Source organism: Salvia miltiorrhiza, chromosome 2 (assembly GCF_028751815.1).
Source record: "Salvia miltiorrhiza cultivar Shanhuang (shh) chromosome 2, IMPLAD_Smil_shh, whole genome shotgun sequence".
Taxonomy (NCBI): domain Eukaryota; kingdom Viridiplantae; phylum Streptophyta; class Magnoliopsida; order Lamiales; family Lamiaceae; genus Salvia; species Salvia miltiorrhiza.
In genome coordinates, this window is record NC_080388.1 from 8,544,514 (window position 1) to 8,565,646 (window position 21,133).

Sequence of the window (21,133 nt, forward strand, 5' to 3'; positions counted from 1 at the left end):
CATGCCACGTAACTTAGACCCGATTTGTACAAAATCTGTTTCATCGTTCATAAATTATTAGGTTGTGGGTGAGGACACGGTGAAGATTTCGTATGTGGGCGACACTGTTTCTCCTAAATAAAAATGAGTCTGATCTTGTTCTTATCTAATATTTTAGAATCTCTTTGCAGCATGTCATGTTTGCAGAGTAATATTGATGAGAAGTCCTAGTGGGTACAAATTTAAAGGAGAAAAAATCAGATCCTTGTCAATATATGTGATTTGTTGCATGGTAAGGGATGGCTGATTAGGTACTTAGGGGGTCCCATTTTGGTTACTTTGTCAATCTTGTATATTGATGATCTGTGATATTATCATCCTCCCTACTCTCTTGTAGAGGTAATACATATATATCTAATAATTGATTTTAATGTTATGGTGCGTCAAAGTAATATACTATATGTGATACTGGTGATCATTTAGGAAGCTGGGGCACAGTATTGCTGACTTGATGCTCACTGGGATTTCTATCGAGGCTAAGGTCTGGGAGCAATCTGCAGTAATTACTGCCTCTGTCAACTCCGCGAAGATGCTCAATCCATTCAACAGTCAAATAATTCTTTCCTCGAAGAAGGTCTGTATGTTCTTACTTCTCTGCCTTTATCATGGTTTTAGTAGCTTTTAATCTCATCTAGTAAAATTTCGATGTGATTTGACACGTATTGTGGAGAGGAGTATACAGATGTAGGATGACTTCAATCAGTCAATTTTTACTGGAGTTCCCTTATTTGTGACGTACAAATTAGTTTTATTGTGAGTGGAAATTGATATATGTCTGGTTTGATAAAGGCCGCAGTATCCGGAACTTATGTAATATTTATTGCTTCTGATCCTTCTAGTGAATCTGTCACTTTAGTTTTGATATCTTATTTTCTGTATTTGTATGTTGGAAGGGCTTGACTGATGATGTTTTTAGGATTTGCTACTTGAGTCACTGTCACTGACCAAATTGGTCATGCATATATTTTGGATGACATAAATTTATCTGATTTTTAATTCATTATAATAGAATTTGATTGTTCACAGATGAATTCAGAGGATGATATTTTTGAAAAGCAGCGGCCCTCTTTAGATATCAAAGTGGATATGCCCCCACCCAGTTCTGATATTAATTTGTCAGTGAAGGTTTTCCTATGCCCCTAAGCTCTCAAGTCCTTCATTTATATCAGATTGCAACAATATTGATCTAATATTCTATTATCTGTCTGTTTCTTGGGGTTAATGAATAGCAGCTTCTGTATTCAGGTGACGCTTAGTCCAACTGAACTATTATGTGATTCAGAGTTTTTGAAGAATATTTTGGATTTCTTAGATGTTCTACACCACATGAGCTTTCAACAACAGAGGGTAATATATGGCATCTTTAAGAAGTTCCTAAATTCTTTTAGCTTTACTTTGGATATTGCTCGACTGTTTGCTGTGTGCAAGAATATGATTGTCCGGTTTTACGGAAATATAATTGCTGTTGTACTCTCTTCATCTTTTTGCACTTTGTTTTGATAATATTGTGAGACTTCCGTGAGCTCCTTGCAATTGATGTGCCATTAACCTGTGGTTTTAAGTTTTCACTAACATGTCTCAATTATAAGGTTGCATCGGCATCAACTTTTACTTGATATTCTTTTATCTTTATATGGTATTAGAATGTTATGCATAAGAGGCCATAGATCTGACCTGAATTGTCTTTATTCATTTATTTACATGAGATTTGAGTTTATTTTATAGGAAACAAGAGTGTTAAAGGATGAGCTATTGAAAGTAATTTCCTTTAAGAGAGGATTACGGTGATTCATCCCAGACGTTTGATACTTGTGTTACTACTGAACCTCTGTTCTTACAGTTAGTTACTGGTTTTCCCTTTCCTCTTGTCTTTGTTCTGACTTCTGACAGTTAGTAACTTGTTATCCCTTGCCCTTTCCTGACACTTTAGTCTAGCTACTTTGAAAAGTTTGGTTCACATGAGCCCTTTGTATGGAATAAATGGTGTACACAAATAGGTTAAGTGACTCACAGTTGTTTAGATACTCACCATGTAATTGTCAATTATGTTTTTCCATGTTGCTGAGACGCCACAAATTTTGTTATTATGTAGACTCTCTACATTATATTTTTTGGCATACAGTGTGTGACAAAAATACTGTTTTAGAAGTGATTTCAAGGGACTTTTGTGCCTCTCAGCAAAGTATATATTACCTTAATCTACCAACAAAGAAGGAGCACAAGATGTGGTTTTGTGTATTCCTTTGACTACAAATTAGCATCTGAAGCTGACTTTTATTTACTTAAGTATGTAAAGAAGAGTTAATTCATCCCATTGTAACTTGTAAAATTTTTGGAAGTGGAAATGGAAGAAAGAAGATTAAACTGGGGAAGTATGTTAAACTACATTAAGGAGTACTTGTGATACCAATATATAGGAGGAGTGGAGTAGCAATGAAGTACCTTTCTTGGAGGTGCTGAGCTAGATCTGTGGTTATATGTGGGGAATTCTGATACCTCCATTAATGCTGATCCATTTCTTAATTCTCTATCATGGTTTCTGGACAAGATGAGCTCAATTATACCCCTTTTCTTGAGGGTTTAGCAACTATTAAGGCAATTTTCTTACTTTGTCCACAGCAGTTTCAGACAAATAAGTCTCAAATGTCACATATTCAAACCTTGATGACTAGAAAATATGAGACTTAATCAATTTAGAATGCTGCTCTTTATTTCATATGCGTTGATATCAGGAGAATGGTACTAAACAGTCTTCAGTATCACCAAATTTTTTTCATGACATATTGTGTTTTCAACACACCACTAGGTTAAGGTTCCACCTGAGCACCTGTTCTAACTCGTGTTTCATTGATCTTGTGGATTTGTTCACTGCTTATAACTGCCTATTTAACCCATTGTTTTACATGCAAACTAAAATGAATAAAAATGCTTTATCAGATGTTTTCTTTTTGTGAAACAGTGTTCTCACGATGTTTGCTTTTATTGTTATTTCAGATCCTTCTATCACTAAATGGAATTGATGATCTTAACTCACGACTTCTATCAAAACTTGAGTATGTATAGTGTTTGTAGGGTGCTCTGCTTAATATTTTCCTAGTTTATATTTTACTATATCTCTGACATGATACTTATTTTCATTCATCTCTTTGTTCTTTTGTTTTAAATTATATTTGTTTTGCAGCTACGTTCTATCAAATCGTAAGAAGATCACGTGGGATATAAATCTTTTGAATACTGCCATTAATTTACCATGGGGACATGCTAATATTGGAGGACATAATATGGTATCTATTTTCCATACATTTGCTATTGCTAACTTTGATGTATGTTCTGTTTTCCCCTTCTCATGAGTGGGTGATGGCAGTGATGCATCATCTCGACAATAGTTTTGAAATTCTTTCTGTCGCAAGTTTTATGTGTTTCTTCCAGAGAATAGAATTGCTTTTTCCTTTGTGTTGCCCCAACTTCACTTCCAATTCAAGTAACCTTGAAACATTATTTGATTATGGCTTCTACTCAATCAAATTAAAATTTTCGTTCTGAGAACTAATTATAAGATTTTACCTTTTCTAGTTCCATTTACAGGCGGGTAAAACCTAATCCTTGTACCTGATTTTTTCCTCATCCAGAAACCTTGGGCCATCCGAATTGCGTGATAATATTTTGATTGGCCAGTTAGAGTTAAGAAATCAAATGGGATGATAATTTGTTAAACATAGATAAAATAATGGGTAATACCTTGTCTCTTTGTATAACTGAAAACAATAAATATATTTTGTCTGCCACTGTTACTTTACAGATATGGACATGACTAGTAAGGAAACAATTTAGCCAATGGAAGATCCCAGAATTTCAATGAGCAGATACCAAAATTTGTGCGTAAAGTTATTGTAGTCGATCTGCCATCCTTACTGCTGGATAGTTCCCTTATTTGCTCCTTGTTGAATAGCATGGCCAGCTTTCCAGCAGTTTCCATTCTCTATCAGACCCATGCACTCTTAGCTTTAGCATTGTACACAAGCACTTATCGAAATTCCTGTTGGCGATTTGTTTCTGTACCTTTTGCTTATTTAGCATCACAGTTGAGTGATTATTATATCTGAGGAAATTTTATTGCTCTATTCTTTATTCTTAGTGGATCCATTTTGACAGGTTGTAGTAATAGCAGTTATTTCCTTCACATCCAAACCTGAAATAGACTCTTCTGCTTCCATCATGGGAGATACGTCTCAGCCTTTGCATTATGTTGGATCTGGTCCCACAGGAGATTCTGAATTTGGGTTTCAGTTTCAGAATCTCTATGATCACTTTGAAATCCTGATATCTGATACAGAGGTTAGGGTTTTATTCCGTCCAAGTTGATCTGTTGTATGGACAAGCAGGTTGATTTTAAATTTTACTTTTTGCAGATTAATCTAATCATGCCTTCTTCTGCAACTCTCCCACTCATTGAGAAATTTAGTGCTTCTGCAAACTTGGTATCCTGTACTTTGCCTGATGAACCAGTTCTAAAGTTTTTAGAGGTAAGTGATAATGTTGACTACATTACTTTTCAGTATACAGCCATGACAATATTGTTTCTTCAGTGGATAATTCCATTGTTACTTTTCCTTGCACTTTTTGATCTTTTTGGGAATAAATGTGAAGTGGAGATTCTCCATTATTACCTAAACAATTTGGCAGTAAGTGGTCACATTGTTTTTTTTTTTTTTTGAGGGGCGTGGTAACATTGAATTGATTCCTTTTGAGTTATTTTTCTGGGAATGGATTTTGTGCGAGACTCTTTGACAGCTAGTTGTTTAAGGCACATGCTTTCAGCTCAATACAGGTATTATTTGAAAATGCTTGGCTTTTCCAGTATGCCGTGGTACACCTAAAACACCATTATTCAGGAGGTTTCTTAGAAATGACAAGTTGCTAAATGTTGATAATAACTGCAGAAGGGAAATAAGCTATAATTTCATCAAATTAGGTAATGAAGTACTTACATATTGATTAATTTGAAATGGCTCTTAAGGCAGCATGAAAGTGATGATTAAATCTAGAATGAAGGGTGTGCAGCTCACTTAACAACAATTGTCTTCACTGCGAACATCATCAGATGCATTTGATAGGATATTATTTTCTTCGAAGTTTTCATATAATGCCCTCTTAGTGATACAGCACTATAATGAATCAACTACTTGGCGTCCATTATTGCTTTGCCTAGCTGACTCACCCAAATTGCTAAAAGATATTATATCCACTTATAAGCTCCTTAAACTTTCATTTCGCCAACAATGTGGGATAATGCACACTTGTTGGAGACACAATGTCCTTGTTGCACTCCTTTTTTTGCAGGACCGCCCTGGCAGTTGGCATTCCCATGGTGGCCCTGATACCATTCGTATTGCTAACTGGGGCTCTACCATAAAGTTATAAAAGGAAAAGAAAAACTCAAGCCATAAAAACAATTTGTCAGTTGTCCTACGGAGATAACATAGAAGGACAGTTGTAACAAAGCTACACTTCACCAAGGGGGCAATGGGCTTCCCTAAGTTTTCTGTCCTCCTAAAGATCATGTTAATGTGTATACGTAGGTAATGGGGTTAGTCTACTCTAAAAGTTGTGTAAAATATATATACATATTCAAATATTTTTATGTATCTCTATTTTTAGTAATTTCATAAAATTTCCAGACCCATAAACACAGACACAGACACACACACACACACACACACACACACACACACACATATATATATATATACACACACACATATAGGGAGTGGTTCAAATAGAAACTTCTTATTGTGAGAACTGTGAGAACTCGACACTGAACTCCACACTTAGTAAATATTGCGAATTACTTATAGGTTCAATACAATTACTTCATAGGTTCAGTGCAAGAGTTCTCACAATTTTCACAATAAGAAGTTTTTATTTGAACCACACGTTCTATCAAAAAACTTTGTGTAATGTTGTGAGGAGATATATTCCCATATCTTATTAATCCATATTGTAAAATGGTAGAGAAATCTAAATCTGTGTGCTTTGATTAAGGAAGAAAAGGAGAAAGAAATTGATGCTAACTGGCTTGAGGATAACTCTCGTGAAGCTCCAAAGTCACTACTGTCATGGGATTGATATGGATTGCTTGGCTAATGAACTTGGTAAAACTTGGGATAAATTTTAAAAGAGGGGAAAGGGAAATAGCTTTGGTGAGCATTTGATGCTAACTGTACCTGATTTTTTCATCTTTGTTCCTGTTGTTTTGTATGTGATGGGACTTGTAAAATCGGTATTTTTAAATCATGAGAATGCTGAAGAGTAACGGTGACTCGTAGTTGAATAATATAATATTTAATTCCCATCATCCCATGTTGAGCTTTTATATTAATCCCATCATAAGATTGACTTGGAGAACCTAATAATTTTTAAAATAGTATTACTCCAGCAGTTTTTAATGTGAGATGAAATAGCAACTTCAGCCAAAACTTAGGTAATATGCTCCATTTGTTGCAATGTGTAAAATGGACTGTTCATTCTTATAGTCAGCACCTTGTGCTCCATGTTCTAACGTAATGCATTGAAGTTGAGCTTAATGAAGAGGTATGTATTTGTAACAGGTAGCCTATTAAGAAACTTGATTTAGGTGACTCCACAGTCATCGTGAGCGTTGGTAGAGGCAATGCAAGTGATGCCATCATGTACACATGTAGTAGGGTCTACTAGAAAGTATCACGTAGTTTACGGAAAATGCATGTAGAGTGCGTATTTTTTTTGGTGCACTATGAGTAGCACATCAATGCTTGGTGATATGTGCAACCATTTCTCACATTTGGGTATCTTAAACAAGACAACTGTGTTAAAATTTTGTTTTGAATAAAAGCTGCTTCTAGCTTGTCTCAAAAGGGTCTATGTGCTGGCTGATTCATGTGGTTATCTTTTGTCTAAGCATAGAGAATGGGGATCAAGAATGAGGAGTGGATTATCCACCATTATTTACTATTAAAATATATATGTATAGATGTATATATATATTCCTTTTACATTTTTGATTTGTATTATTTTGCTTTTAGGCTCATGTGCAGGTACCATCACTTGTTGCTCACTTCTCTGCTTCTATTTATGGGGAAATTATGGGATTGATTTCGCAGTTTAACATTCTTCTTCCACCAGACTCCTCAGATTCAGTTAAACAAAAGTCGAATGGCTCAAAGGCCTCTGAGAATACCTGGTTCTCCGTTGATGCTAGTTTGGATGCAATTTATTTGCTGGTTAATCTTGAAGATAATTTGGCTGATGGATGCACACTGAATTTCAATTGTCAGAAACTAGGTGTTTGGTACGTTACTTTTGTTCCTTAGTTCTCTACTAAAAAGGAGATTGAAGTTAGTTATGTGGGTGCATGTCATTCTACCTATTATAGCCTTTATGGTACCTAGTTTTCTTCTTCACTTCATTTGCGAGTTGATTTTCATTTTTTCTTTTGTTATGATTGTGCATATTCTTGTTCATACGGTTCATTGGTTAGTGAGCAGTATTCCCAGTATTACGAATGCTTTCAAACACTGCATGTGGGTTGCCCTAACTTCGAAACAAAATGTTAAAATTGCAACCAGCTTTTGATGCTTGAGAAAAAAGTATTCTGCTAAAATTGTTAACCCTTTTAGACATAAATGATTGTAATTCTTGGTTTCACATATTCCTGCCCAATTGGAATGATTTGGAATGAAACGAAAATATTGCCTGCCACCCAAGTGAAAAGTGATAATAAAAACTGGCAAAAGTGTTTTCGAGTGCCTTTTGAATTACATGTAAAAAAAGGTGGACGTCTGAGATTGTTCTGGTAGAAGGTAACTGTTTTAAAGTTTTACTTTCATAACACCATGTTCAAAATCTGAGGTTGGATGTTTTGGTGGAAAGCTGGAAAATGTCTGGCACTCACCTGTGAAGTGTATAGTGGTTTATATGTCTGTCATTTGTGAATTATTTTTATGGATTATAATCTTGATTGTAGGTATGACCAAAGAGATTTTCCAGATTGCTGGGTTTCTCTGCAAGCTTGTCAGGTCACTGCTAGTTCCACTAAAGATGGTTGGGAAAGCCATGTGCTTTATTCAAGCATCCCGGGGTCTGGATCAGTAAATCAGCATAACATGAGTGTTGATGGTCAAAATGGATATTTTGAAGATGAAACTTCACTTGCTGCTCAGTGCATTTTTCTGCATTTTGAAGCTGTGAGAAATACTCCATGGATCCTTCAGAAATACACATTATGTGCGAGTGATTTTGAAATTCATTGCTATCCATTTATTGTCCAGAAGTTGGTTGGCTTCTTTGATGAAATAGCACTTTATGGAGAATCTAATTTTGATGGCAAGAAATACAACGTAGAAGATGAAAACTCGGCAGTATATGATTTTGAACTTGAGAAACATAGTTTTGCGAATGGAATTGGTTTAAATGAATCAGCCAACACCCCATTGGATCACATCCCTTTAACTACATTTGTGGATGGAAAATCTTTTTGTAACCTTGAAAATTTAGTTGATGATATGAGGCTCAAGTTCAGTGAAACTCTCAATTTGAGAGACCAGAAATTCAGACCCTCCAAAGTTAGCCTTCCAGACAGAACCATGGTGTTTTCCACGCCACCTAAAAATTCTAATCTTGATTCTGATTCTTCCATGCGTAATTTTATAAATAGGGATTCAGTTCTTGTCAATTTGAATCTTGGCAGCATCACTATGCATTTTCATGACTCCTCATGCATTATTGGAACTATTGTGGTGCCCTTGGCAAAATCGGTAATCACCATTTCCAAAGACATGTTGGATATAGTGTGTTCTACAGAAGGAGTGTTTCTTTCTACATCATGGTGGCCTAAAATAACTAATGAATTTCTTTGGGGACCCTTATCTTCAAACCTTTCACCTATTCTGACAATAAGTCTGAAGAAAAAGAACACCCCATTACAAAATTCACACAGTGAATTGAGTTTCTACGTCCAGCATGTCTCCTGCATGCTGCCTCCGGACTTTCTGGCTATGTTGATCGGTTATTTCTCACTACCGGATTGGAGCCCTTATGAACTAGTACTACCTACTGATACTATGGATATTCAGGACTCTATTACATTTAGTTTCGAGATAGTTGACTGTAGTGTGATTACACCTGCCGAGGATGATTTCTGTCGGTTGCTACAGATTGATATCAAACAGTTATCTGTTGCTTTCTCTGAAAACAGTGACAGAAGTTCATTAACCAAAAATATTCCATCCTCATGCTGCATTAGTGCTGGAAAATTCTCTGATAGAAATCAGTGTTTGGACTTCTTTGGATGTGACCTATCCCTATCTGTTTTATTGTTGGCAAAGGATGTAGTCAATCCCTTGGACAGATGCCAAAAACATGTCTTGGTTAGTTCGCTCACTGCAGATGTTTGGGTGAGAATTCCCTATTTTTCTGGGAGTGATTCAGCTTCTTATCCAGTTTGTATCATGGCTTTGGTCAGTGACTGCCTGATTGATATTGAAGGTATTAGGACTGTGTTATTACTTATTAATTAAATTTGATTCCTAAACAAATTTTCTCTGTTCTAATTTTTATTTTTTTTGTATTCTGTTAATTTACAGAAGAACGTACACTCGCTGGACTGGATGCACTGGGTTACGTCATTGATCAGTTCTCCTTGGTGGAACAAGAATCCAAAATGTTCACATACGATGTTGTGCAGTTTCTACAGACAAAGAAACAAATAATGGAGCATTCTGCGCTTCTGCCTAAAAGCTCAGATGTAACAACCAATGAGATGAGATTCTGCGTGAGGTCATTATCACTAAGATTACACCAGTTGAAAAGAGACTCAACGTGTTCTGAAATCATAGCGGAGGCTGAGATGCACTTCGTTTGTTCTTTATCATTGATTAATGGCAACCCCCACTTTTTTGATATCTCTTTCTCTTCTGCAGCACTATTTTCAATGCTAAACTCTGTTGCCCTTGCTGAATTTTCTTGTACTGATTCAGGCTCATCAGTCCTTGACATGATTCTTACAGTATCCAGACATGGTGAAAATGTGATAATTTTGTCCTTTCCTAGTCTGGATGTGTGGCTATATTTTCCTGACTGGAATGAGGTTATTGATCTACTTGTTTCATTCAGCAAGAAACTGTCTACACAGATATCAGGGGCATCTGTTGAAGGTTTGTCAAGTGTTACCGTTGATAATTGTCAAAGTGTGGCATCTGATAGTCAAAGTCATGTTCCGTTGGAGGACATCAGTGAGGTTGCTGGTTCTTCCATTTTAACATTAGAACATGTCGGCCTGTCTATTCATTTTCCTGCATTGGTCAGCAGAGATGCATATAACATGTTTGGAAGTCCCCATGTTCATGACTTGCCTCCTGGTGATGTTTGTGGTATTCCAAGTGGTAATCAGAACTGTTTTATTTCCATTAGCCTGCAAAGTAGATACAGCGAACTTGTTGGAGATGGCAAAAGTGTGAAACTTGCAATCAATTCTGATTGCACGAGTGCAGTGTTGAAGCTATTATCTGGAGACACTGCACAAAGTTGGCCTCTTTTCCAGTTATCTAAAACCTACCTTGAGGCAGAAGTTTTTGAATATCAGACTGAAAATCTGAGCATGAATTTGTTCATTCGTTCCGACAGTCTGGATTTGTCTCTCGGAAATCACATCCTATACCTCTTTTACTTTACATGGTTCGAGAAAGTAGAAAATACACCTTCTCAGTTTAATATCAAGAGAATGGAGATAAAAGCCCAACTAAGGAGATTGTCTCTACACCTAAATGACTGGAAGGTATATATCCAATGGCACTAGTCCTAAGTTAGTTACAATATTTGACTCTTATGTGGCAAGAATTATTTTCACATCTAATTGAAGAGGAAGATATACATCAAATTGGTTTCTCAAACCTCATCTGCTCCCTCCTTTCTTTCCCTTTGGTTTAAGAGTCAAACTGTGCTCCTGGGCATAATATACAATGTGAACGAGAATATCTATTAGATGGTTCGCAACAATTTTTTAGTTCTCCTGAACTTTCAATTCCAAATAACGCAACGCTGATGTTTAGGCGGAGTTCACTGGAAGGGGAGTAAGGTACTGATTCCTCTGAGCATTATGTTCTTTCTGCCACAGTGAAGTGGATGGCAGTGTCTAACCTAGTGACCCATAGGACACAAGTGAGAGTTGTTGGATTAAGGAACATGTAATTTTTGGAAAAGAAGGTAGGAATGAGTTGGGGGATTTAATTTTTTATAAAACATTAAATCATTATAGTAATCAGAGTCTTATTTTGATTCTTATTCTTAAAAGGAAATTAGATCCTAACTCAAAATGTTTTCTGTCTTCTTGGAGAATTGGAGAAAAATAAGGAACCTTCAGTTATGTGGTTATCCCTCCCACCCCCTAAAATTGGCATTTGTTATCAGCACTTCATAGCTTTTTAGACACTGCTGTATGTACAGAGTACTGGAAACAATAGACTTAACACGAGAAACTGTAACTCTTAGTGGCATGGAAATATCTGTTGGTTATCATGTACTAGGAATCGACCATAAGAACGTCTTAACATTTACAAACCTATATTTAAGGAGAGATCAAGTGATTTTAGGAGATTGATGAGACCTCCACTTCTGGAATGACTCAGACATGACAGTGAATCTTATGACATTTAATATTATGCCGCAAAAACTATTATTGATACTCCAATATGTTTCCAAAGTATTTCTGTTAAACAGATTTAGTTGCATCCGTTGATGAAATCCTTCCATTCAATTAATTAGATTTTCTAGTGGTTTTCTTATTATTTACTGATCCATAATGCAACATCTCTGAGTTTTCATGTCTTCTATTATTTATTTATCTTTTTGGGTTATGGAGCAGACTTCGAATGGACCGTTGCTGGAGTTTCTTGTGAGAAATTCAATTTTTTGGTCCACTGTAACTGAGGATGGAATTGAAGGATCTCTTGGGTGTGACCTTCAAGTGAACTACTACAACATTGACAAGGTAGAAAGATCATTTGTAATGTACTATTTCCTGACTATATAATCTTTTGGAACACTGTGGTCACTGTACAATTTATAGGTCTTGTGGGAACCTTTTCTAGAGCCTTGGAAATTTCAGTTGAGCATGAGCAGAAAAGAGGACGAGAGAGCTCTATTTAACGGCACTATCACGACAGACATCAATCTTGAATCTAAGACGCATCTCAATCTGAATCTTAATGAACCCATTGTTGAGGTACGGTCATTTTCTATGTTATTTGGCTTAGTAGAAGTTTAATATGATTGCGGCTACACATGTCAATTGATGGTATTGGCTGTTCATACAAATGTAGTGGCTCAAAATAATTCTATTAATTTGGCTTTTGCTGTCTGCTTTGAATTTGCTTAAAAAAGGTTGTCTCAAGGGCTGTTGAAATGGTCAAGGATGTGTGGAGCCTTACTGAAATGACTGAAAGCCCAGACCTGCCAAGTTCACAGATAACTAAAGGTGCAGGTACTAGAAGATATGCTCCATACATGCTGCAAAACTTAACTACTCTGCCCCTACTATATGCATGCCAACAAAAACTTGGGGCTGATGATTTGGATGTGTCCCCATCAAAAGGTGTCTTACAACCTGGTTCTTCTACTCTTATTTATATCAATGAATCACCTGAAGAACTCCTATTCCGATATAGACCAGTTCAATCTTCTGACAGACTCAACGACAAACAATTAGTTGAGGCAGCACATCGATTTGTTACTTTCCAACTGGAGGGTACCTCTGTACCATCTGCTCCCATCTCAATGGATCTTGTTGGCCGCAGCTACTTTGAAGTACAGTTTTTAAAATCTTCACATGTCCCTGAATTTCAAAGTGATGCAAATTCTATTAGAAATAGGATGAACGAAGGAAATGGTGGTTCAGATACAACTAAAGGGTTTGCTATTCCTGTAGTGATTGATGTATCTGTACAACGGTTTACTAAGTTGATGCGGTTATATTCGACAGTATGTTACTTTCTGACCCTCCTTTTAAAATTGCTTTTAGTTCTTCTGTCTTCTTAATAATTGCTGTTTTCAGGTTGTAATTTTGAACTCAACTTCAGTGGTGCTTGAAGTGCGATTTGATATTCCATTTGGTTTATCTCCAAAGGTAATCTTGCAAAACTTAGTTAGTTCCTAGTTTCGCTCTCATGTGGAACCGGGGCCTGATGTTTCAATTTAAGCTTCTAACATCTCTTGTTTCAGATTTTAGGCCCAATATATCCTGGTCAAGAGTTTCCTCTCCCACTTCACTTAGCTGAATCAGGCTGCATAAGATGGCGTCCTATTGGTGACTCATTCCTATGGAGCGAAGCTTATAATATCTCAAGTATCATCTCTCGAGATGTCAAGATAGGCTTTTTGCGCTCCTTTGTCTGCTATCCTTCTCTTCCTAGCAGTGAGGCATTTCGCTGTTGCATTTCTGTGAATGGTCAGTGTCTGTCTCCAGTGGGCTGTCGAAAAAGAGCATATTCTGCAATTGGTGTTGATAGTGGTAAACAGTGTCGAGATAGTCATATTCAATCCTCTGAAAATTTGGAGATACCAAGGAATAGGTTATTATATCAAGTGATGTTAACAAGTCCATTGGTGTTGAAAAATTATCTCATGAAATCGATGTCTGTGACATTAGAAGATGCTGGCGTCACACGTACAGCTTTTCTTTCTGAGGTCAGTGCATTTACCAGCTTGAGATCATTATCAGGGTTGTTCTATTCATTATTATATTTGATTTTTACGGTCCCTATGCTGGGGGACGCCTGTCTTAAATCTAATGTTCTTTAGTTTGAATTTCAGGTGGAAACTTCTTTCTACCATATTGATTCTTCTCACGATTTTTCAATAACATTCCAAATGCAAGGATTTAAGCCTTCAACTTTGAAGTATCCACGTGCAGAATCATTCAGCGAAAAAGCGAGATTCAGTGGAACTAAGTTCTCAGTGTCTGAAATAGTTAAATTTGAGTCTCAGTTTTCTAATGGTATGTTGAGATCTAGTTCCATCATATATCTAGCATGTCAGAATACTTTTGATTTAATTTAGAAACTTATGTGAAATGATGTAGGACCATTATACGTTACAATGGAGAAAGTGATGGATGCAGTCTCTGGATCTCGTGAACTATTCATATCTGTTCCTTTTTTGTTATTTAACTGTACTGGATTTCCTCTGGCTCTCTCGAGCTCTGGTAATGAAATGAAAGGATATAGCTGCATCGTTCCTTCATGCTATGACTTGGATGAGAAGAATGTACTTTTTAAAAAGAAAGATGGTCTTTCTCTTATCTTTTCTGATCACGATGTACCTGCTTCAGGTGATCTTCTTAATTCCACATACTGCTTAGGAAATTATGTTACTGATTCTTGTAGAGCTATTATTCCATTCGTTCATTACTTTCCCTCAGGTTCTACTAGTGAAGCAACTTTGAATGCATCTGATCTTGTAGAAAGTGGTAGTAAAAAGGTTTCAGCTTGCCTGTTTTCTCCTGATCCTGACTCGTATTCTGGAGAGGTTTGGGTGAAGCTCAGTAGACATGTGCCTTCTGTCATAGAAAATCTCCAAAAGTATTCATGGTCTTCCCCCTTTTCACTAGTTCCACCAACTGGTTCTACCAGTGTTCTCGTTCCTCAACCATCAAAGGTATCTGGTTATGTTTTATCTGTTTCTGCTGTGGCTGCACCATTTTCTGGGAGGACAAAAATTATCACTTTCCAGCCCAGGTATTGTCTTTACAGTCTACACTATTTGTTCAATTGATTCGTATATGTAGCACTCTGTTCACTTGATTCCCTTTCATTTTACAGATATGTGATTGTCAATGCTTGCACCAAAATTTTATGTTATAAGCAAAAGGGTACGGACTCGTCTTTTCACTTGGAAGCTGGAAAGCATTCCTATATTCAGTGGATGGATAGTAAAAGGTTTGATGCTCCATTTCATATTTGTTTCGGAAATCCTAATTTTACTGACAAGTAAACTTGAGTTTACAGGCCTGTAAGGTTCATATAGAATAGATTTCGTTTAAGGTTTGTGTCACTGAAGAGTTATTATCAAGATGTTCTCTATATTGTTACTCTTTATTTGTAATTTCCTATGCTCAAACCTATAATATGTGTACTACTTGGGAGGCTGATCCACGGTATGCATCATTGCTTATTGTTTAAATTTTATTTGGCCTCATATATTCAGGGAATTATTGCTTTCTGTTCGCTTTGATGAACCTGGATGGGAGTGGTCTGGGTGCTTCTTACCTGAGCAGTTAGGTGACACTCAGCTTAAAGTGCGCAACTACATGACTGCTGCTGTGTGCATGCTGCGAGTAGAAGTGCGCAATGCTGATGTTTCTGTTGGAGAAGAAAAGATTGTTGGGAGCACAACTGGAAACTCTGGGACAAACTTAATTCTTCTGTCCGATGATGATACTGGCTTTATGCCATATAGGATAGACAACCATTCAAGGGAGGTTAGATGGCACTTCATTTCATTTATGCTTTTGTAGTGATATTTTTTGGGAAAAATCAAAGAGCATAAGGATTACATCTACAAGTTTATGTTTTTGTGTATATCAACATTTTACTCTATCGATGCTGTATCTAAAAAAGTTAGAAACTTTTACGCATAACGCATTGTTGATAATATTTTCATTACTGGCTTTACTGTAATGAAAGGTTGGACAACCGAACCCTTAATTCTGGAAACTATCAAACTCCTGGATCGCGATAGTTTTATAAATTGCTGTGCATATTTTCTCTGCTATTCTAACTACTTAATACTATCCTTTGACACTGTGCAGAGGTTACGGATATACCAGCCAAAATGTGAATCTTTTGAAACAGTTATTCACTCCTATACATCTACTCCATATGCTTGGGATGAACCCTGCTATCCGCACCGTCTTGTTGTTGAGGTATGGTAATTTTGAGTCTTTGACCAGAATCAAGTGGCTGCTTTTCGGGATAAATCTCAGACTTCTAATTTTGCAGGTTCCAGGTGAACGCATTTTAGGGTCATATGCTATTGATGATGTATCAGCCCATTCACTTGTGTACCTTCCTGCAACATCAGAGGTACTATTTTATATGCTCTGATATTATCATTCCTCATAACGAACATGGCAGTAGTCCCTCTTGAAGATTTCAACTTTCATATTTGTTTTGTATAGACCTTTCATCTCATGATATTATAAATGGATCCTTTAATTTGTTATGAACTTAAGTGTGGTGGAAACTTTTCAAGTTGGATTCTAGATGAACCATGAAAACGTAAAATAGGCTGGCCTGGAATCATGAATTCCAACCCCAACGAAACAAAAAGAATACCCCAAACCTTAAGCCCTTGCTCAGTGGCTGACCACCTCCAATTTCTTTCACATTTTTTGCATCTGTTCCATCGATGATGCAAGTTAACGGACTGCCGGATAGGAAATTTGCTTTGATATTCTAATGCCTGGTCCTTTTAAAATTTTATTGCAGAAGCCTGAAAGAAAATTGTTGATATCTGTCCATTCGGAAGGAGCAATAAAGGTTTGTATATCAGATTCTGTAATTAGAATTGCATTTTTGCTTCAGGATATAATTTGCATCTCTTATTTTACCAGGTTCTCAGTATTATCGATTCAAGTTATCATGTTTTGAATGATTTGAAGAGGCTTCATGTTCCTCAGTTGAAAGATAATGGAAAACTGGCTCAAGAGTACGAGTCATTTGTTAATTACAAAGAAAAAGTTTCAGTTGACATTCCCTTCCTTGGGGTCTCTTTAATGAACTCTCATCCTGAGGTATCATATCCTGGAAAGTAATTCTTATGTGTCTCAGTTTTTTCAGTCTTAGTTACATTCCAATAACCATTTTAAATCGGGAGTACCTGTTTTGGTTTTTGGTTTTGTAGGAGATACTCTTTGCATCTGCTCAGAACACGAAGCTTACCTTTGTACAGAGTTTGGATCAACAACAATTTTCCTTCCAAATTGCATCATTGCAAATTGATAACCAATTACGCACAACGCCATATCCTGTAGTCCTGTCTTTCAACTCTGGAAACAAGGGAAATATGGTAAATGGGATGAAGCTTAAAGATAGTTCAAAACTTATCAGTGGAAGTACAAATCAAACTGCCACTTCAAGCTTGCATGAGCCAGTTTTCTCCTTAGGTGCTGCCAAGTGGAGAAACACTGAAACATCACTGGTTTCATTTGAATCTATTAGCCTCAGGTTCATGATATTTCTAAAGATTACTTCTAGACTTCACAAGGCCGTAACTCTTCATAATGTATTCCCTTCCTTTGCAGAATGGCAGATCTTTATCTTGAGATTGAGCAAGAAATTGTATTGAGATTGTTTGAATTCTGCAAAACTGTATCGTCAAGGTTGCAGAGCAGAGTTTATCAATATGTGGGCTCCACACAGAACTTGTTGTTCCCAGAATTGGACATCACTGGAGAAACCTCTAGAAATGCTCCATATTCTGCGAGATTGGATGAAAAATATACCAACAATACAGGTACTACTATCCTCGTTGAGGATCACAAAAGAAAGTATTTGCTGCCCCTCATCGTCCCTATTGGAGCTCCTTGGCAACAAATTCACCTTGCTGCACGAAAGCAGAAGAAAGTATATGTTGAACTGTTTGATATGGGGCCAATTAAGCTTACATTGAGGTTAGTTGATACTTGATAGGTAGTTTCAAGCCACATACCTTTATAAGATTATTGTAAATCTCAGGTTTCTTCTCTTCTCACAGCTTTTCTAGCAGTCCGTGGATCCTTAGGGATGGTGTACTAACATCTGGAGAATCTCTTATTCATGTAAGTGAAGAGCATTGAAGATGATATTAATTTCTCAACCATTTGATCTGAACTTTTTGGTCAATCCCTAAATGGCATGGTATCTTTTACATGACATGATAATATTAACTTTTTGGTCACTTGCATGATATTAGCAATTTTATTTGGCACTTCTATGTTTCGTAACTTATTGTATCATTTCCATAGAGAGGTCTCATGGCTCTTGCTGATGTCGAGGGTGCCAAAATTCATTTCAAAGAGCTAGTTCTTTCACACCAGATAGCTAGCTGGGAAACCTTTCAAGAGATCCTTGTAAGTCATTACACGCGGCAATTTCTGCATGAGATGTACAAGGTAATGTCCTACATGACCTTTTCACCTTTGCATGTGATTTGCAATCTTGTTTCTCGAGCCTCATTATTTCAGCCTAATTACTTCAGCCTACTCTTCTATTATATTCATTTGTTTAATTTTGATGGCACTGGATAATACCACTGTCATAGAAGCCATAGCAGTTGTGAGCAATAACCCTTCTTTTACACTTTACCTACAAAAAAAACACTTCAAACCTCAATTTAACTTTACTGGAGCACTCTAAGATAAATAGATCTTGTGGCAACGTTTTTTTAGGACAAAACACATGACGCATTCATCCGCTTTGACAAATGACATTTCACTTTACTGGAGCCCTCTAAGCATAAATAGATCATTTCTAATATTTTGCTTAAATTTATCTTCTGGATTGATATTTCAAAACCATGGAGTTGCTTCTCGGTGATTAGCGATTTCTGTTAATAACATCATTTTGCTCAAACTACATCTTTTATAAGCTTGACCTACTCTGCTTTCTAATCACACATGTCACTAAATGAACAGCTAAAGCCTGAAAAAAGGATTCTTACTTTTCTTTTTAGTTTAAAATGCATTCCCGAAAAAATGCTGAATGGACCATCTCTTAAGTTCTCAAGGATAGTTTTATTTGATCATAGAGACTCTGTGGCTTTCTTGAGATCAAAGTTAGGATTCTACAGCAGATGTTTCATGGTATTGTGTTGGAAATCCTTACCGATCTACTCCAGTCAATGAAATCATGGGAACCTTCGAAAACTTGTACTGCAATGTAGTTTTTCCATGACAATCAAGTTTTATTAGGAACATATAACTGCAGGTTTTTGGTTCTGCTGGTGTTATTGGAAATCCTGTAGGATTTGCTAGAAGTTTAGGTCTCGGCATCAAAGACTTCTTCTCCCTTCCGATATGGAGCGTTATTCAGGTATACTGCCCTAAATCGATATCCCGATTTCCCCCTAAGGAAGAAGAACAATGCTTAAGTTGAAATCTCTTTTGCAGAGCCCGGCTGGTCTTATTACTGGTATGGCTCAAGGTACAACAAGCCTCCTCAGCAATACAGTCTATGCAATAAGTGATGCTACTAGTCAATTCAGCAGAGCTGCACACAAGGTTTGGTTTGCTGGGATAGACGTGAGCGCATATACATCTAACTTGTAGCTCAATTGTAACATGTTCTTGACTTACAGGGTATTGTAGCATTTACATTTGACGACCAAACTGCAACAATGATAGAAAGGCAACAGAAGGGGATGTCATCACGCAGTAAAGGAGTTATAAATGAATTCCTGGAGGTGCTTTATACCTCTATTTGTGATCTTTCACTCTTTCATAGCTTGAGATGCCACTCATACTTCATTTCTCTGGATTGTGATATATAGAGAAATTGAATGAAGATTTTTTTAGGTTGATTTGGCTTGTATCGTTTTCTTGCATGGTCAAATTAATATCTTCGTTATTATGTAAATTTAGGGTCTCACTGGTGTGCTCCAATCACCAATCAAAGGGGCTGAAAAACATGGCCTGCCTGGAGTACTTTCAGGTACTGCTGTTAGAAAGAAGATTTATTTACCGTATATTGGACTGTTGGCTTAATGGAGATGGATTGCAATTGCTTTTCCTGCAGGTATTGCTGTGGGTGTTACAGGGCTCGTGGCAAGACCAGCAGCCAGTATACTTGAGGTGACTGGTAAAACTGCACAAAGCATCAGAAACCGCAGTAGGATTTACCAGATGGGGTACCGGTGTTTTAGGGTCCGTTTACCGAGGCCTTTAAGCACAGAATCCTCCCTGAAGCCTTACTCATGGGATGAAGCAGTTGGAACATACATTCTCACTGAAACCGATGTGAATCTGAGGGACGAGACACTAGTCATCTGTAAAGCACTTAAGCAGTGCGGTCAGTACGTGTTGATCACTGGGAGACTCATCTTAGTCGTTAGTTGCCCCAGTTTGATAGAGTCGGAAGGAGTTCCTGCCGATCCAAAGTGGGAGATACTATCGGAAATAGGTTTGGACAGTGTGATTCTTGCTGACAATGATGGTGAGGTGGTGCACATAGTTGGGAGTGGCTCGGATACTACGTCATTTAGACAGAACCCTATAAGAGGGAACGACGCTGCAAAAGGGAAGCTCTGGAACAGCTCTCACACACCGCTCCCTTTTCTGCAAACCAACTTGGAATTGGCATCCGAGGAAGAAGCAGATGATTTCTTGCGAGTGCTACGAGGTATGATCGAAAGCGGGAGAGAGCAAGGTTGGGGTGCCAAATATATTCTACACCAGAGCAATATCAGGTAGGATTTAGGATTGTCATAATTCACTTTAGCATTAATGTTAAAATCCTAGGTAGGTAGATAGGTAAATGTGAAATTCTGAGTCTTATATTTGCCTTTGCGCGTTGTTAGATACAGTTTTTGAGGACCTTGTTTGTAGTGTCATATTTATTGTATGAAATTTTGTAATGTAGGTTTGTGAGAAATTGTGCATCGTTGAACGTGAAATAAAAATTGAAGCAATCGGATTTTTTTTTCATTTACTTATTTTACTCGAGTTTTTTCCCATATTTCTCTTCACTCCTGATAATTTTGTTATTTCTCCTACGCTTTTATCACTTTTCTTGCCACTATTACCTTTTCTTACATTCTGCCCACCTTAATATCAACTTTTCTTAGCTCTCTTTTTTTTAGTTTTAAAAGCTAAAAAACCATCACATTTTTAAATTTTTTCAGTAACTAAAAATTCCAAAATTTAGCAACGGAAAGTACAAAAGTTTGAAATATTTGATCTAATAACAAAACAAAAAAAGAAGTTATAGAGAAAATAAGATACAAGTAAGGAAGGCACAGCTAGGGATGTAAACGAGCCGAGTTGAGCCGAATACTAGCAGGCTCGAGCTCGGCTCGTTTAAATATTCGG

General features: G+C 36.9%; 1 protein-coding gene across 6 annotated transcripts in view; it reads left to right on the forward strand.

The window, feature by feature from the left end:
- LOC131012928 (intermembrane lipid transfer protein VPS13) overlaps nucleotides 1-20,749 on the forward strand; it is a 71,785-nt gene extending 51,036 nt beyond the window's left edge. For 5 of the 6 annotated variants that reach the window (XM_057940898.1, XM_057940896.1, XM_057940895.1 and 2 more), the window contains 33 exons: nucleotides 463-613; nucleotides 1,066-1,164; nucleotides 1,285-1,386; nucleotides 3,034-3,092; nucleotides 3,221-3,323; nucleotides 4,192-4,374; nucleotides 4,449-4,562; nucleotides 7,101-7,366; nucleotides 8,042-9,561; nucleotides 9,660-10,849; nucleotides 11,936-12,061; nucleotides 12,140-12,295; nucleotides 12,454-13,050; nucleotides 13,124-13,195; nucleotides 13,291-13,755; nucleotides 13,882-14,065; nucleotides 14,150-14,398; nucleotides 14,489-14,804; nucleotides 14,889-15,005; nucleotides 15,274-15,547; nucleotides 15,878-15,991; nucleotides 16,068-16,151; nucleotides 16,557-16,607; nucleotides 16,682-16,861; nucleotides 16,972-17,294; nucleotides 17,372-17,740; nucleotides 17,824-17,887; nucleotides 18,074-18,220; nucleotides 19,035-19,139; nucleotides 19,217-19,327; nucleotides 19,405-19,509; nucleotides 19,688-19,757; nucleotides 19,842-20,749. In XM_057940898.1, coding sequence (XP_057796881.1) covers nucleotides 463-613; nucleotides 1,066-1,164; nucleotides 1,285-1,386; nucleotides 3,034-3,092; nucleotides 3,221-3,323; nucleotides 4,192-4,374; nucleotides 4,449-4,562; nucleotides 7,101-7,366; nucleotides 8,042-9,561; nucleotides 9,660-10,849; nucleotides 11,936-12,061; nucleotides 12,140-12,295; nucleotides 12,454-13,050; nucleotides 13,124-13,195; nucleotides 13,291-13,755; nucleotides 13,882-14,065; nucleotides 14,150-14,398; nucleotides 14,489-14,804; nucleotides 14,889-15,005; nucleotides 15,274-15,547; nucleotides 15,878-15,991; nucleotides 16,068-16,151; nucleotides 16,557-16,607; nucleotides 16,682-16,861; nucleotides 16,972-17,294; nucleotides 17,372-17,740; nucleotides 17,824-17,887; nucleotides 18,074-18,220; nucleotides 19,035-19,139; nucleotides 19,217-19,327; nucleotides 19,405-19,509; nucleotides 19,688-19,757; nucleotides 19,842-20,515 — 8,740 coding nt within the window. In that variant the 3' untranslated portion in view covers nucleotides 20,516-20,749. Of the gene's footprint in view, nucleotides 1-462; nucleotides 614-1,065; nucleotides 1,165-1,271; nucleotides 1,387-3,033; nucleotides 3,093-3,220; nucleotides 3,324-4,191; nucleotides 4,375-4,448; nucleotides 4,563-7,100; nucleotides 7,367-8,041; nucleotides 9,562-9,659; nucleotides 10,850-11,935; nucleotides 12,062-12,139; nucleotides 12,296-12,453; nucleotides 13,051-13,123; nucleotides 13,196-13,290; nucleotides 13,756-13,881; nucleotides 14,066-14,149; nucleotides 14,399-14,488; nucleotides 14,805-14,888; nucleotides 15,006-15,273; nucleotides 15,548-15,877; nucleotides 15,992-16,067; nucleotides 16,152-16,556; nucleotides 16,608-16,681; nucleotides 16,862-16,971; nucleotides 17,295-17,371; nucleotides 17,741-17,823; nucleotides 17,888-18,073; nucleotides 18,221-19,034; nucleotides 19,140-19,216; nucleotides 19,328-19,404; nucleotides 19,510-19,687; nucleotides 19,758-19,841 lie in introns of those variants that run through there. The other variant, XM_057940900.1, reaches the window with a different exon arrangement.
- The last annotated feature ends 384 nt before the right edge of the window (nucleotides 20,750-21,133 follow it).